The sequence below is a fragment of the Anarrhichthys ocellatus genome, unplaced genomic scaffold (genome assembly GCF_004355925.1).
Source record: "Anarrhichthys ocellatus isolate YVR2014 unplaced genomic scaffold, GSC_Weel_1.0 scaffold5, whole genome shotgun sequence".
In the NCBI taxonomy this organism is placed as follows: domain Eukaryota; kingdom Metazoa; phylum Chordata; class Actinopteri; order Perciformes; family Anarhichadidae; genus Anarrhichthys; species Anarrhichthys ocellatus.
In genome coordinates, this window is record NW_022280035.1 from 13,799,600 (window position 1) to 13,813,625 (window position 14,026).

General features: G+C 42.5%; 2 protein-coding genes across 2 annotated transcripts in view; one reads left to right on the top strand and one right to left on the bottom strand.

The window, feature by feature from the left end:
* Nucleotides 1-2,346, top strand: part of sycp2 (synaptonemal complex protein 2) — a 20,199-nt gene extending 17,853 nt beyond the window's left edge. The window contains 3 exon segments of the mRNA XM_031844754.1: nucleotides 1,217-1,295; nucleotides 1,589-1,645; nucleotides 1,824-2,346. Coding sequence (XP_031700614.1) covers nucleotides 1,217-1,295; nucleotides 1,589-1,645; nucleotides 1,824-1,880 — 193 coding nt within the window. The 3' untranslated portion in view covers nucleotides 1,881-2,346.
* Nucleotides 702-14,026, bottom strand: part of phactr3a (phosphatase and actin regulator 3a) — a 13,508-nt gene continuing 183 nt past the window's right edge. The window contains exons 2-12 of the mRNA XM_031845866.1: nucleotides 13,934-14,016; nucleotides 13,015-13,182; nucleotides 12,265-12,480; nucleotides 11,268-11,496; nucleotides 10,632-10,882; nucleotides 9,292-9,445; nucleotides 4,502-4,557; nucleotides 4,158-4,219; nucleotides 3,850-3,990; nucleotides 3,418-3,494; nucleotides 702-2,966 (exon numbers count right to left, since the gene is read on the bottom strand). Coding sequence (XP_031701726.1) covers nucleotides 2,951-2,966; nucleotides 3,418-3,494; nucleotides 3,850-3,990; nucleotides 4,158-4,219; nucleotides 4,502-4,557; nucleotides 9,292-9,445; nucleotides 10,632-10,882; nucleotides 11,268-11,496; nucleotides 12,265-12,480; nucleotides 13,015-13,182; nucleotides 13,934-14,016 — 1,453 coding nt within the window. The 3' untranslated portion in view covers nucleotides 702-2,950. The remainder of the gene's footprint in view (nucleotides 2,967-3,417; nucleotides 3,495-3,849; nucleotides 3,991-4,157; nucleotides 4,220-4,501; nucleotides 4,558-9,291; nucleotides 9,446-10,631; nucleotides 10,883-11,267; nucleotides 11,497-12,264; nucleotides 12,481-13,014; nucleotides 13,183-13,933; nucleotides 14,017-14,026) is intronic.

The following is a 14,026-nucleotide window of genomic DNA, read 5'->3' on the forward strand; positions in this document are numbered from 1 at the left end:
TGTCGTGTGTATGCAAAAAACGCATATATCTCCAGCATAAGCAACGCTCACTGATATTTATCTAGCTTTTCCCAACCATTCTCCAGCCAGGCACTGCTGCCCTGACTGCAAAGGGCCATTTGTTATTTGTTTTAAAACAGATTCATCAACATGCATCCTCTCTCCATGCTTTAACTAGAAAGGTGCACTCAGTACAGTGTTGATCACTGCTGTATTGTATGATTGAATAAATACAACCCACAACCGAGTAACCCCCCCGTCAAGACACCAATGGCCTGTAAGGTGTCGTAAAACACACTTCATACAAACTCCAAAACAAGCGGTAAAAAATGCAGGCAATTGGCTCGAAGTCGTTGTACAACACGAGTCACGCAGTTTTGCCAAAAACAAAATTAAACTGCAGCTGAGTTGCGGAGAGGTACAACAGTGTGTGTACTGGTAGTTCCGTGAGCGGTTAGCCAAACACCATACAAAATAATAAAAGTAGGCCGAACTAACAACCAGTGATGTACCCAACCAGTGGGCTGTGAAGTGTAAAACACACTTCAATCAAACTCAAAAAACGACGATGTAACCTAATGCAAGCAATCAGCTTGAAGTCGTATATATTACACTTCATACAATCTTGCCAAAAACAAAACCACGAGAGGTCCTTGAGCATGCAGCCATAACTGGGAAATCAGAATATTATGCAGTTTGCTGCAGCACAATGCGAGATTAGCCGTGGACAGACACAAAGGTGCACACACACAGAGGGACGCACACGCGACCGATCTCATGAACTTCCTGTCGAAGAGTTAACCCCATGATCCAATCAGTGTCTTGTCATACATGTTAGTCTGGTCAGAAAATGTCAACATTATTTCTTAACTTCACAAGTTATTCTTTTTACAATTGTTCTTTCTTAATTAATGTCTCAATTGGTGCTAAAAAAAACACTTAAAGAAGTGATGTGTGAGGTGGGTTAGCTGCTTTATTTTGGCAACTCGCACACATAAATAGCCGTAAATGTAGATTCCTTGACTTAATCATAGGCTCTCTGCTTTACCAGACGTTGTTTCCTCACCAAGTGCAGTTTTTAGAAAATAGTGCATTTAATGTTTATCAGTGTTTCCCATTGAACCGCATTATATTGACATTTTTATTTTACCTTGAGCTTTTGTGTTTTCCCACCTCCCTCATTTGGTTGTGTGACTGTCCGTCGCCTTCCTTCCAGACATGAGGCCTTGAAGAACGCCCTGCAGAGTAACGTGTGTCACAGTGTGGAGTACGAGGAGAGGATATTCACTTCCCAGGTGTGCCCCTCAGACTGAAACTAATCTAATATGTGCTTCATTGTGTTGCCCGAGTGTTAGCTTCTAATTTGCTGGGTAAACCCGAAGCTCAGGTGGCTTTGAACTTTGAAATTTTTATTCCTAGCTCATCAATTTTTTTTCCGTTACCTCTGCCTGTCAGCTTTCCCTGAGTTGCATTAATAACATTTTGCTTATCTCATTGTCCCGTGTTTCAACTCGTCCCATTTGTCCCGACTGTGTCATATTCTATGTTACCACCCCTAAAACCCTGCTGATCTGCCTGCTGTCCTCAGATGTGCATGATACGAAATGACATGAAGTCAGTTCAGGACAGACTCCTCAGCGAGATGGTGAGTAGACACGACACAGGTGACCCTTCAGCATAGATTACACCAGAACAATTAGACTGGCTTTCATTGTGTGTCCTTCACTCATTTCGGAAGCCTGTACAGAACATGCAGTCTTGAGAGAATTTATGACTCAGATGATTTTAATGATGAATTATTTGTGCTTGTGTGCTTTCTGTAGCAAGAGGGCGAGCTCCAGGGTGTGAAGAGAGGCCTGCATGCTTTGTTTTTCCCCTGATGGAGCCAACAAAGTCCTACACTATAAACAAGGTTGTGTATTTCACCACATGATGTACACTGCACTGTGTACTTCCGCTGTGCTGGTTTCATTTTAAAGTGTTTGCCTTTAGTACCGATTGTTCCAGGTTCTGCTTTAATTGTACGTGGATGTGTTGGTTTATTCTGAAGTGGCTGTGTTGTTGCTCTATGTTTGTTTTTATTACAAATGTCATGTTATTCTGATATTTATTATTTGATGAAGTTTATGAATTCAATCATTTTTAGTGTTCTTTCAAAGTAAGTAAGTTCGGCTCTGTGACATTTTCAATACAAATTCCTGATTTATTCATGTAGATTAGTAAAGTACTGAAAAGTGCCAATTCATTAAAACAATGAAATTGTTAAATCTATCAGTTGTTTTTAAATGGGTCTTCAACCTGATTCTTCATTGAAAATAAAACTGTTTACAAAAGAGATAAGCCATTCTTAAAAAAGACCTTGTATTTTGAAGACAAGTAGTGCTTACAAAGGTATTTCTCTTTTCAGCGAAGACATTGACGTCCCATTCAGATTGACATACTGTATGTACAGTTGATATCAAAATTCATTCCCGATACCACCTCCCAGAGACTGCACAGTCTCTACACAGTCCAAGTGACACATTATTCATCAGTTAAGAAAAGGTGAAGCTGGTCACATGCTCAACTTCTTCCAACGACACCGCCTTGTCAAAGGAGTCCATGAAATAGTACAAAAAAAACAACACTGACTGAATGACATAATTGGGGTTTTTTTTTTCTCCCTCCGCTCTCATCCTGAGAGTCAGAGCCACTAGAGTCCTCTTTCACCAGCCAGCTTCCATGTGGCGACATTCAGTAGTCTCCAGGACACACTGCCGCAAACATTTCCATCCGCTCCTCTCTCACACCCGTGCCCTCATACGGGTGATATGATAGTCAAGGGTGCTGGAAGAATCCTAAAGACACGCTGAAGACAAATAGGCCCCCAGGTTCTCTGAACTGTCTGCCGCTGCTCAGCTTCAGAAAAAGTCAAAGCTCAGCATTTCTTCACAGAAGAAACGCCCCACTTTCATGGCCGGTGGAACCTGGAGAGACAAACATGCAGAGAAACCACTTGTAAGGGGAAAAGTACAAAACGTGACAGCAGAGGGTGCCTTCGTCATCGCACACGGCAATTATTGCAGCTATAATCAGTTTTGTGGGGCTATTTTTAGCACAGTCATTATGTGCTGCGGTACCCATACTATCATCCAGTCCTCCCACTCGGTCACTGTCACAACTCACAAGGAACCCCTGCTTTCCAAACAAGCTTAGCCAAGGACACCGTGGCATTTTATCATTGTTCTCTGCTTGGCAGTACGAGCTCTCCAGAGGACAACCTCCCCTAAGCCCCGTTTACAAGCACTCCCATCCATCTTTAGCCCCTTCTGTGCTCTCTGGATGAGCAAGGAGAGCTATATTTAGACCGTCGCAGCCCAGAATAGAACATGCATACATTACCGAGCACACACTACATGCTGCGACACACATACTGACCTCGTAAGGTGTTTGCTTGAGGCGTGCACTTCCATCTCGGTGCTTTTGAACTCGTTGAGCTCTTTTCGGATTGCAGCCTGTGGGGAAGAGAAAAAACAACAACATTAGCGCATCCCTGAGTACATCCTGAGCCATTGGGGTGCTTTAACCTTTGGACGACAAAGTGACAGCAGAGGAAATATATTGAGCCTAAAGAGAACAGGGGGTTTTGTGAGATAAGCTGATAACAGCAACAAGCCATGCAAATAGTCTTGATGAGCTTAAAGATCAAAGAATTTGGGGACTTTTTCCATCAGTTTGTCCTGAGTGCTGAACTTGCTTTGGTCATAAGTCCATGTGATCAGCGGCAGGTCATAAGGATTGACATAAAATGCTGCTTTGTCTTTACTGTCAAATACGACTCGTCTCTCTGTGTTCCACCCAAACACACACCTTGTCTGCTGCCGAGAGCCGGGTCCAGGGCTTGTCTGCTCTCCTGTCATAGTCCTGAGCTTTGGCCACCTCCACATAGTCACTGAAGCGGATCAGAATCTTTCTGTCTCGTAGTTCGTCTACCGTGGGCCGCTGGTTGAGCTGGAAGGCAAGAGATGGGGCAAACATTCATAGTTGACTGCTATCAAAGTCTCCCATGTGCTTCATTGAAAACAAGTGTTTATTTGGTTGATATTGTTTTGGTGTTAGTTATCAGAAACAAATGTATTTTAAATAAATGGAAAATACATAATCACACAATGTTGTACCTTTCTGTTTAGCCGCTGTTTGATCTCCCTCCTCTCCTCTTGCTCTGTCTGGTCGTTTCTCTCTGGATAAAGAAGAAAAAAAAACTAATTAGAAATTCATACTCGGCAAATGAGCATTAAAAAAATATATATAAATATTTATATTATATATACAATCAGTTCCTACCAACAAGGTTCACTCATACTACACTGTGCAATCTCTCTTATCAGTAATGCCTCATCTTGCCCTGGTTTAAGTGTTTTCGATCAGGGGTTATTCCACATATTTATTATAAATAGTAAACACCTGTATTTGTGTGAAGAGAAGGTAGTTTGGAGACAGCAATGGAAGTGTTTAAACTTACGTTTCAGTATGTTCCGACTCTCCAGCTCCTCCACATTGGGTCTCTGGCTCAGCCTCCTGCGGAGAAACACCAAAACCACGTTTTGAACCATTTCGACCCGAGCCGTCCCTGTCCTATCCTCCTTTAAACCGGCTGCAGTTTCTTCACTGTGCGCGTTCTCGAGAGGAATCCCCTATGTCTCCATCTCGCATCCAAACCGCGGCTGTGATGCTTGGGCAGAGGCGCTCCCCACATCTGGAATAGTCGAAGAAGCGCAATTCTCTTGTTTGAGAATATTCCACCGAATTACTCTCCGATGTCAAGGTGCTGCATCTCAGGTGCGGGCTGCCGTATTGCGTTGACTCTCCACCGCCGCAGCAGCAGCGTCGGTGCTCCTCTGTACTCTCCGACAACAGCAATACGAGCGCTTTTGAAATGTGTCGTGATGCCTGGGCGCGACTACCCTAGTTTCCCCGGTTACTGCATGCATAATTTCTCGGAGGCGGAGCCTAACAGGCTCCCACTCACGGCATCCCCAACCTCTTTGTGGTGTACACCGGGCAACTAGCACAGTCATTTGACTCGCGTTGCACGAGTTAATCGTATTTTTAGTCACGTAAAAGACGGATTTTTTTTTTATTTTTTTAAAGGAAGTAAAATAAACCCAAAACAAAATACTTGATCGATTATAATTACTGTTGCCTATTTTGTGTTGTGATACAATTCAAATGTCTCCTTTGCTCTCACGTTCAGATCACACCTACAGTAGTACATTCATTTCATGCTGTCACGTTCCCTCGCCATCAAAGCATCCAAAAGGTCTCCAAAATCCAACGAGTCCCCTGTTTGTGTGTGAACTATTCATGCTCTGCATAAATAATAAATGTACGCTGCACAACAGGGCTCAGCCCCAGACGGCATGTGGCACACCCCACACCTCTAGAGGTGGAAAGGACGGGGAGGGCAGAATGCCGCCACGCAGCGGGACTCTCTTTATACCCTCACCCAAGATAACACTGGGCACTTTATAGTTCTGTCCTGTCAAAGATCAAAGTTAGGTCACACCGACTGAGACCTGGACACCCACAAAGTGAACGGCCAAACACGTGTGTGTGCCGTGTGCACGGAATAGCTATGAAAATCATTCTAGTCATATAAACTCTTAATACTATTTAAGTGGGACTTAAAACCAGAGAGCAGATGCTACCATCAAAACAGAAAAAAGGCATCTGGACTAAACCGCATTATGCGATTAGATTTGTTTTCTACATCACAGCATTGGCAGAGGAAATAAAAGCTGACTGCACAGACACAAAATCACACTTGTAGATATCTATACATACAGTAACGAGTGCAACAAAGCAATCTGGTTGGTGTTAATTAACGTGCGACGAGACATCCCGTAATAGCAACAGGAACAATGCAATAGTTAAGAGTAAACCGTAGTTGTTTCCTGTGAAGATGGAAGTTTATTTTGAAAAGACAGTATGCATGTAACAAGCGAAAACAGACTCATGTTGCTTGACTTTTGCAGGAAAAACGCACGAAAAGTGAGGAGTAATATTTCGTAAGATATCAATAAAACGGGGATGAATTTATATCATTGTATAAAGAGAGTGACATGAGAAGATCAATCTCATGTCTGTAAGTTAAATCAGCTATAATCACTATTTTAAAGTGATTAGTGACTCGTCTAAAACATTTAAAAAAGGAATAACTTCAATAGAATCATTCTATACAATGTAGCTTCTTTACATTCTATTAGAATGTAAAGAAGTTACAGTGTTGCCTTTTCTTTTCTTTTCTTCCCACAATAACGTAATTTTATCAGGTTGATAAAAAAAATGTCACTTTACTTCCTGACATTATAGCTACTTTACCGCAGGGGTGTCCAAACTTTTTTCAAAGAGGGCCAGATTTGATAATGTGAAAATGCCCAAGGGTCAACAGTCCCTGCTGACATTATTTTAAACAATACAAGTAGCCTATACATACATTGTTAGAAGGTGCGGGCCATATAAAATCTGACCTCGGGCCGTGATTGGCCCGTGGGCTGGACTTTTTTTTGGAGCTTGATCCATTTCTTCCCATTTGCTTTCAAATCCTCTGTTTAGGTTCCCCCTTTTTATCCAAGTGCTTTTTGATCAAATCAGTTTTACAATACAATCCTAAAATCTTATACGGTGGGGAGCAGTCCAACACAATGGCTCTTTTGTGAATCTTTTATAAACAAACAGAGAGACAAAGTCTTCCCGAGCACTTAACAGTATTACATGTCAAGCAGATGAAACAGAAAATCACTTCCAAAGCCCCGGCGAATACGACCCTCCACTGTATTATTGACCTGGTCGCCGAGTTGCTTAGCAACAACACTTGGTATCCTTGAGACAATAGAATCTTCCTGCAGAAATCCTCACTTCTCCCGAGCAACACACTAATGGGGATTTCACTACTGCACACGGAGTCTGTGGCTATTTTTAGCAGCAGAACATTTTCCTCGCTGGTGGGCTGAATAAATCAGGGATCGCTGTCAATACGGAACACTATTTCGGTAACAAACTCGGATGAATCGCAAAACCGTATTGCTCTTCTGCTCTCGGGAGACAGAAGATGGTTTATTTGGAAGATTATCACTACAGCGGTTTGACTTTGCGCCGGTGTCTCGCCCTCCGCTTTCTCCAGCGGCACTGAGGATACGATGTCATAAGTATGATTTTGAAAGGTATCCCCAGAATACCACGATGACGCATAAACGCCTGTCGGCATGAGGGTTTCCATTTCCCACTCAGGATGGTCTGCAACAAAACGAGTTGGAATAGAAAGTCCAAACATGTCAGCCAAGGGAGGAATACAAAATCTAAACAAAGGAATAAAAAAGCAACGAGTGGGTGGCAGAGGCTTTCAGTCTGTTCTTTTATTTCAGCTGCCAACTGTGCAAGGAGATACAATTGGCCGTTCCCAGCTTTCTTCCTTTTAGTACAGTAGCCAATCCCCACCTGCTCCTGCGCTCTATTATTTCTGCAGATATAACTCCCCATCAACACGTTTGTGGAGAGAAGGGAGTGCATGGGGAGATGCATTATTGAACAGTGTCAGGAGCTAAGAATAGAAACAGCAGAGTGCGGCTGCAGCACAAGTGCCAGGCGGGGAGTCTCTAAAGATAGAAAGGTCATCTATCACTGACACAATGGACAGACAAGGTGTCATTATCCACTGTTACCTCCTGACGGCATTTTCTGCTTGATTGGCAGCAAATGTAACGGTAGGTTTACATTGTGGACTGCAGATAGGATGGGGAAAACAACAGATTGAATCTGGGTGGGAGTCACCCAGAGAAATCCAGAGTATAGTGTGTCATGGATTGTTTTGTCATTTAGTATGAATGCCCAGGGGAAATTAGCTTTTCTTTCCTCCTCTTCAGCATTTTGAGCTATATTTAGCCAGGATTTCCTTCCAAAATGGTGCATTGTGCTTACAATGTATGCATGTACTGTACTGCAATGGAAATGCCTTTTCTTGCTCATGCTCGGCACTGTAGGTGAAGGAATCATGTTTACATACGTTATTTAGAGCCTCTGGGTTTCCACATAATATCTCCAGACAAAGAAGCAAACTTGAACAGCTGCCAGAAGCCTTTTGCACGTACGTATATACATGTTTTCTTTCAGCAATGTCAGCATGAAGCACACAAATCTGCTTTGAGAATCCATGTTAATCCTCCTGGGATCATTCATTTAATTTAGTCGGTATTATTTTTATTTTAACAGCTATAAATTACAACTCTGGGTTTAAGATCAATTGAATCTGACGCTTTATGTCACAAGCAGCTTCTCTCAGCTTCTGTGCGACAAGTAGAAACCTCCCTGTCTTCAAAACACAGACCCGGCTGGCTCTTATGCGAGCTACAGTCGTGCTCCGTCCTCACCTTTGACATGAGCCGTTTGCTTATGAAACGCCTATACATGTTCTTCCAGTGAATCTAAGAAAAGTTCAGGGAGGCAGTATTCTTAGTCGTCTCACAGACGGTCGGTAGATCTTGGATCTCTACAAAGTGTGGGTGGCACTCTGTGCCTGGCTGCGAATTATTGCACAGCAGGTTATGTAACGTGGTGGTGTGCCTCTGTTTGATATGTGCTGGTGCTAAAGAACTTGGGTCTTTTGACACATTCACACACAACGCTGCTGCTGTCAGTCTTTGCACATTTGGCTTTTCAGTTGTATTATAGAAGCCAGTGGTTCTATTAATGTCCTGGCAGTGGAGCACACATACAAAGATCAGCGGTGCGTCTTGCTAGGGGTGATTTCCTGGAAGCAGCATCTGTCTGTTCTCGTTGCGCCTCAGAAACACCTGATGTTACTTTTTGTTTTCGCGAAAGGAGTTCTTTAAATAGACCTACCATTTCCCCACATTGGGAATCCTCTCAGTTTAGTGCTTTAGTGCTATTCTGCAATACAATGCGAGGACTGAGTAAATACACTCAAACAGTCTCCTCTAAACAGGAGCAGATTACACAACATCAATCAAAACAATCGGATAATCCTTTCAGATGACATTTTTTATCTCACCTCATCCTCCTACTGTTGGGTGTGTTATGTAACTGAAGCAATGAAGCCTGCAGGTTTATCCTGCACAAAGCATCGCCCAGATCTGTCATGGGTTTGCATTGTTGCACCATGAATAACATGGAACTAACTGCAGAGTAGTATTAAGGGATATTCAAGCTTCTGTTACTGATATCATTAAAACGCTTCATATTTACAACACTAATACTGTACTCGGATAGCAATGGAGGGAAGATTTCATTTCTTACTTGGCAAGTTTCATCTCAATCTGCTGGCGAATTTCCTGGCGCTCCTGGTCACTCCTGACTGGGAAGATATTTCTGTCTTCCAACTCCTGCTTGCTGGGCCTGTTTCGTAGTTTGACAGTCAGCAACTCCTTCCTTAGCCTGCGAGGAAGTGTACCTGCAACCATGCATACACGCATTAACACACAGGAAACAGGAAACTCTAACTGATCGTTTTTGTAGCCTCTTTGGGAGAATCGCAGTGTTTATATACAATTACGCATCTTAACAATTTGGAAAATCATTCTGTAAATGAATTAAGCCTAAAAATGACCACGACTACTTAATCTCAGCAAATATCCAAGTGATTGTTATTCATGGGTTTTCTGTTGTTTTTGCTCTGTACTGCACCAAATTGGATTTGAAATGAATGACTCGTAGTCCCTTTAATATGTAGCTGCCATGGCTAGATTACCAACTGCCCTAGCCAAGTTGCAAGCACAGTATCAGCTGAAATAATAAGGACCGTGGGGCATTATGGGGGATCCTCTTTTGTAGAGATACCAAAATAAAATAAAAAGTATCATTTTAAACCAATGTTATTCAATTAAAGTGTATTAATGTGTTGAAAATCTGCATTATTGATTCTGTTAGCCACTTTATAAAGTTGTTATGGTGGAATCGTAAGCCTCAGTTGCCTATTTACACCCACAGCAGCCACAGAGCAACATTAGCATTTAGTTGGAGGTGTGTATCGGGCTATACCTGTGGTAGCGCAGCTCATTTATCAGAGCTTTTGTGGTGAAATCTCCTGGCGGCTGTGGTTAGAAGTGACACAGATGGTAGCGGTGAGAAATTAACCAAAACAATACAGTTGCGGAACAATAAGCTGAAAGACGCTAAAATGTTCTGGACGGATGAGGGGAACTGCTGGGTCAGGTGATAATTCTGTGTGGGTTTTTCACCACGAGCGACCCCTTTCATATTACACATAGCGTAGTATTGCACCCATTGTTGACGTATAAACAATAATTAGTGCAGCTTTAAATTGTGCAAATGTTTGTTTTAATTGAATTCCACAAAAGGATTTACGCAACAGCAAGCCGGGGGCCAGGCAGAATCCAGGTATGAGTACTGGTTGGTCTCACGACAAGACAGCAAGTCAATGACAGGGCTATGTTTCCATCACTGCCCTCCCAGATCTGTGATCACAATCAAATTTGAGTGCGAGTCAACACTTTAACCACATAGTCATTGTTTCATTTTAAATCCAATATGTACGGTACTGAGCCAAAACAAAAGCGTGAACCTGAAAATGCTTAGAGACTGCATTGTAAATCATACTTCTAAGCTCTTCAACCCACCAGAGATGACGGAGTCATTCCATTCTTCTAAGTCGTTGGGGAGGCCTGAGGTGTTGGAGAAGCACTGGTCCAGCCGCATGTTCTCCTTATTCTCCTCCGCCTCCTTCTTGGGCCAGTCGGACCTTCCACCTCCCACACAGCCGCCCCCAAAAGACGATTTGTGTTGGTTCTCAGAGCTGCAGGAGCGAGAGAGACGTCCATCTGAACACCACAGCCTTTGGGGTGAGGCCTGCTCACACCCTTCGCGGGAACTGAGGGGACAAGGGACGAGGGAAAACATAGGATTAGTGTTGATGGCTGTGGGAGGACAACATCTGATGATATCGATTTTAAATATAGAGTATGTTAAAGGTGTCATTCAGGGGAAAATCTTAATGATCGGTTGTATTGTACTGCTCCCTATATACAGGGATGGGTCAAATGCAGAAGGCAAATTTCGTGTATGTGTATATGTATATGACAATAAAAATGGTTTCTTCTTTCTTTTGTATTGTCAGAAATTTGAGATTTGTGAGAAAACTTCATGAAAACACAAGTAAGACTGAATAAAGCAGCATAGTTGTTTTTCACCCACTCAGTAATTCCAAGTGAGGGCGCTGATATAAACAGATGTACGGGGTACACCCGAGCACTCACCTCTCGTGTCTGTTCTTGGAAGCGAAGGCTCTCTGCAGTTCCTCCATAATGCAGCTAGGGGGCATGGGAGGATGCATCATATTGCCTATATGTGGGGACCCTGAGGTGTTGGTTAGGTGCCCTCGTAGCGGCAGGGTCATTGAAAGCATGCTTTCTGTGGCCCTGGGCGGAGGCTCCTTGGGGAGGTAGGAGTTGGGCAGGTGAGCAGGGAGCGACACAGGGCCTGAATCTGAAAGGGAGCAGATAAACACTGGAGGTAACAGAATTTCTCATTTCCCCCCCCCCCCATTATCTGACCCTTATATTTGTCTGCAGGCACATGGGGGCTAGAGTTTATCTTATTGATACTTAGCTGAAGTTTGGGAAACACATTTACATCTGTATTTATGGGAATCTAGACTCCCCAGTACATTTGACATGCACATCTGTTTAATTTGAGAGGGGAATTGACCATCTGGAGGAAAAATATGAACAGGACAGGGAAGCAAACTCCACAAGTTTTCCTGCAAAGAAATTAAAGAGCAAACTACTTTGCCAACGTGCCATCTGCAGCATATCTACAGCATGTGTGTTATACTTGTAAGTTGTTAGGCAATGCTGTGGCTTAGATGGTTCTAGTGCCTGTCCAGCAAACAGGACATCCTGGGTTCAAATCCCAGCAGGTAAGTGTTGCCACTACAAACATGAAGGAACTTACTGTACTTTTTACTCCACAAAATTAGTTTAACAGCTGTAATTACTACTTTTCAGATTAAGATATGACATTAAAACACAACACATTGTTAAAGATTAAACTGTTAGTTCTGAACCTTTTTGACTTGTGATCTCTTAGTGTCAGTGTCTAGTTAAGTCTCCTTGTCATATTTCAGTTGTTAGCAGTTCCACCAAAGAGTGAATTCTCCTCCAAACTACTCTGAGGGTTTCATTTTAACAACCGTTTGAGGCCCAAAGAGGTACGATTATCAGATAATAATATCCTAAACCTCACAGCACTCACCATCTCCAGTACTCAGCAGCGGAAAAAGTTTGGGAGGTACTTGTGGTGGGGACGTTCCTGGAGGAATCTCTTCCTCTGGTCTTTCTTCTATCTGCTCGCCCATATCCTTCAGCCCCTCAGGTAAATCCCCGACAGGCTGCACCTCCTCACTTCCCTCCTCCTCCGGTGTTAGTACATTCTCCTCCACCCGTTCACAGTCCTGAAGAGGGGCAGCTACTGGAGTATGAAATGAGAGCATTTAAAATTGAGGTAAAATGTATTTTGCCGTAATACTTCTGCCAAGCTGCATGGTTTTTACATTTTCTACATTGTCCAACTATACTGAGATGTACTGTGTTGTACAGGTTTTGTGCATACAAATATACATATTGTAGACCTCTTATGGCAGATGAGGGTGAAGGCAAATAAGGTCATTGAATTGTCTTTGCTGCCCTCTAAAGGTACACACACAAATGTCTCAGTTTCATCAAGCATGAGCTTTGTGGATTACATAAAAAATGAAAAGCATACACAATTTATTCAGACCTTAACTTCATGATACAAACACAAAGCTAATAATTATATTATATTACAGCATCAACAACTTTTGTAAAACAGCCGTAGTTCAGATTTGTTTCACAGCGATCTCATTCTGTCATATTGATTTACCGTAAAACTGAAGGAAAAGACACCCAGACAATTTTTGCTTTTTGCAGCTCTATAATGTCAATATGATTAGTTGAGTCTGAGTACAGTGAGGGATTGTACTACCTGGAGGGGGAAGCTCCTCCTCAGGACCAAGGTATTCCACACTGCTGACTGTGAGGTTTGAGTTCAAGGGTCCCCCGAATCCTCCAAGCAGGACTGCACCGTCTGAGCAGCAGCCCTGGGTGGGGGAGCTCGGGTCGTGGCATAGAAGATTGCTGGATAATGCTACATCTGAGGACAAGCGGGGAGAAGTATGTCATGATATTTGTGTTGAAGATAAACAAAACTATGTGACATTCATCTGAATTATTTCCAGTAATAAAAAGTAATTTCTAGTATTGATGATGTACCTGCTATTGCTTAATCTTCTCTATTTCTGTTTGTTCAGACGGCTGATCTGTGCATTTACAATGAAACAGCATTTTGAGACCATCTTACTTCCTTGACGTTAGTGTTAACGCTTAAATTACTAATGTCATTAGGTACATATTAGTATATGTAATATATGTGTGTATATATATATCGATCTGTCTGTATGTCTATTTTCGGTTGGTTTAGGGACTTATTTTCACCTTGTGCACTATGAGATAAAAGTGAAAATACACTTTTCTATGAATAGATATGTAATGTTATATATATATATATATATATATATATATATATATATATATATATATATATATATAGTATTAATGGATATAATTTGATTAGCCTATGAAAAGACAGATCCAGCCACTGGGGGGACGAACTGAGATCCACTGCAACAGACCTCTGACTTGACCAACTGTTACCACTAAATGACATTCATTTTTTACATCACCTTGATTCGATAGCACTCTCCATTACAGCAAGAGCATCACATTTAGCCATGTGTTCAGCAAATGCTAGAATGTCTGTGTTCGTGTGTGTGTGTGGATGTGAACCCGGACCTCTACAGCCACCCGATGCCATCACCTCACCCTTAACGCATCCAGCACTGTACCTGTGGAACTCTGCTTTAGCTTCTCATTCTTCTTTTTCCTCCACTTCCAGGGCTTGAAGATGCGCCCCAGCGTGGCCAGCTTGCTGTTACGTC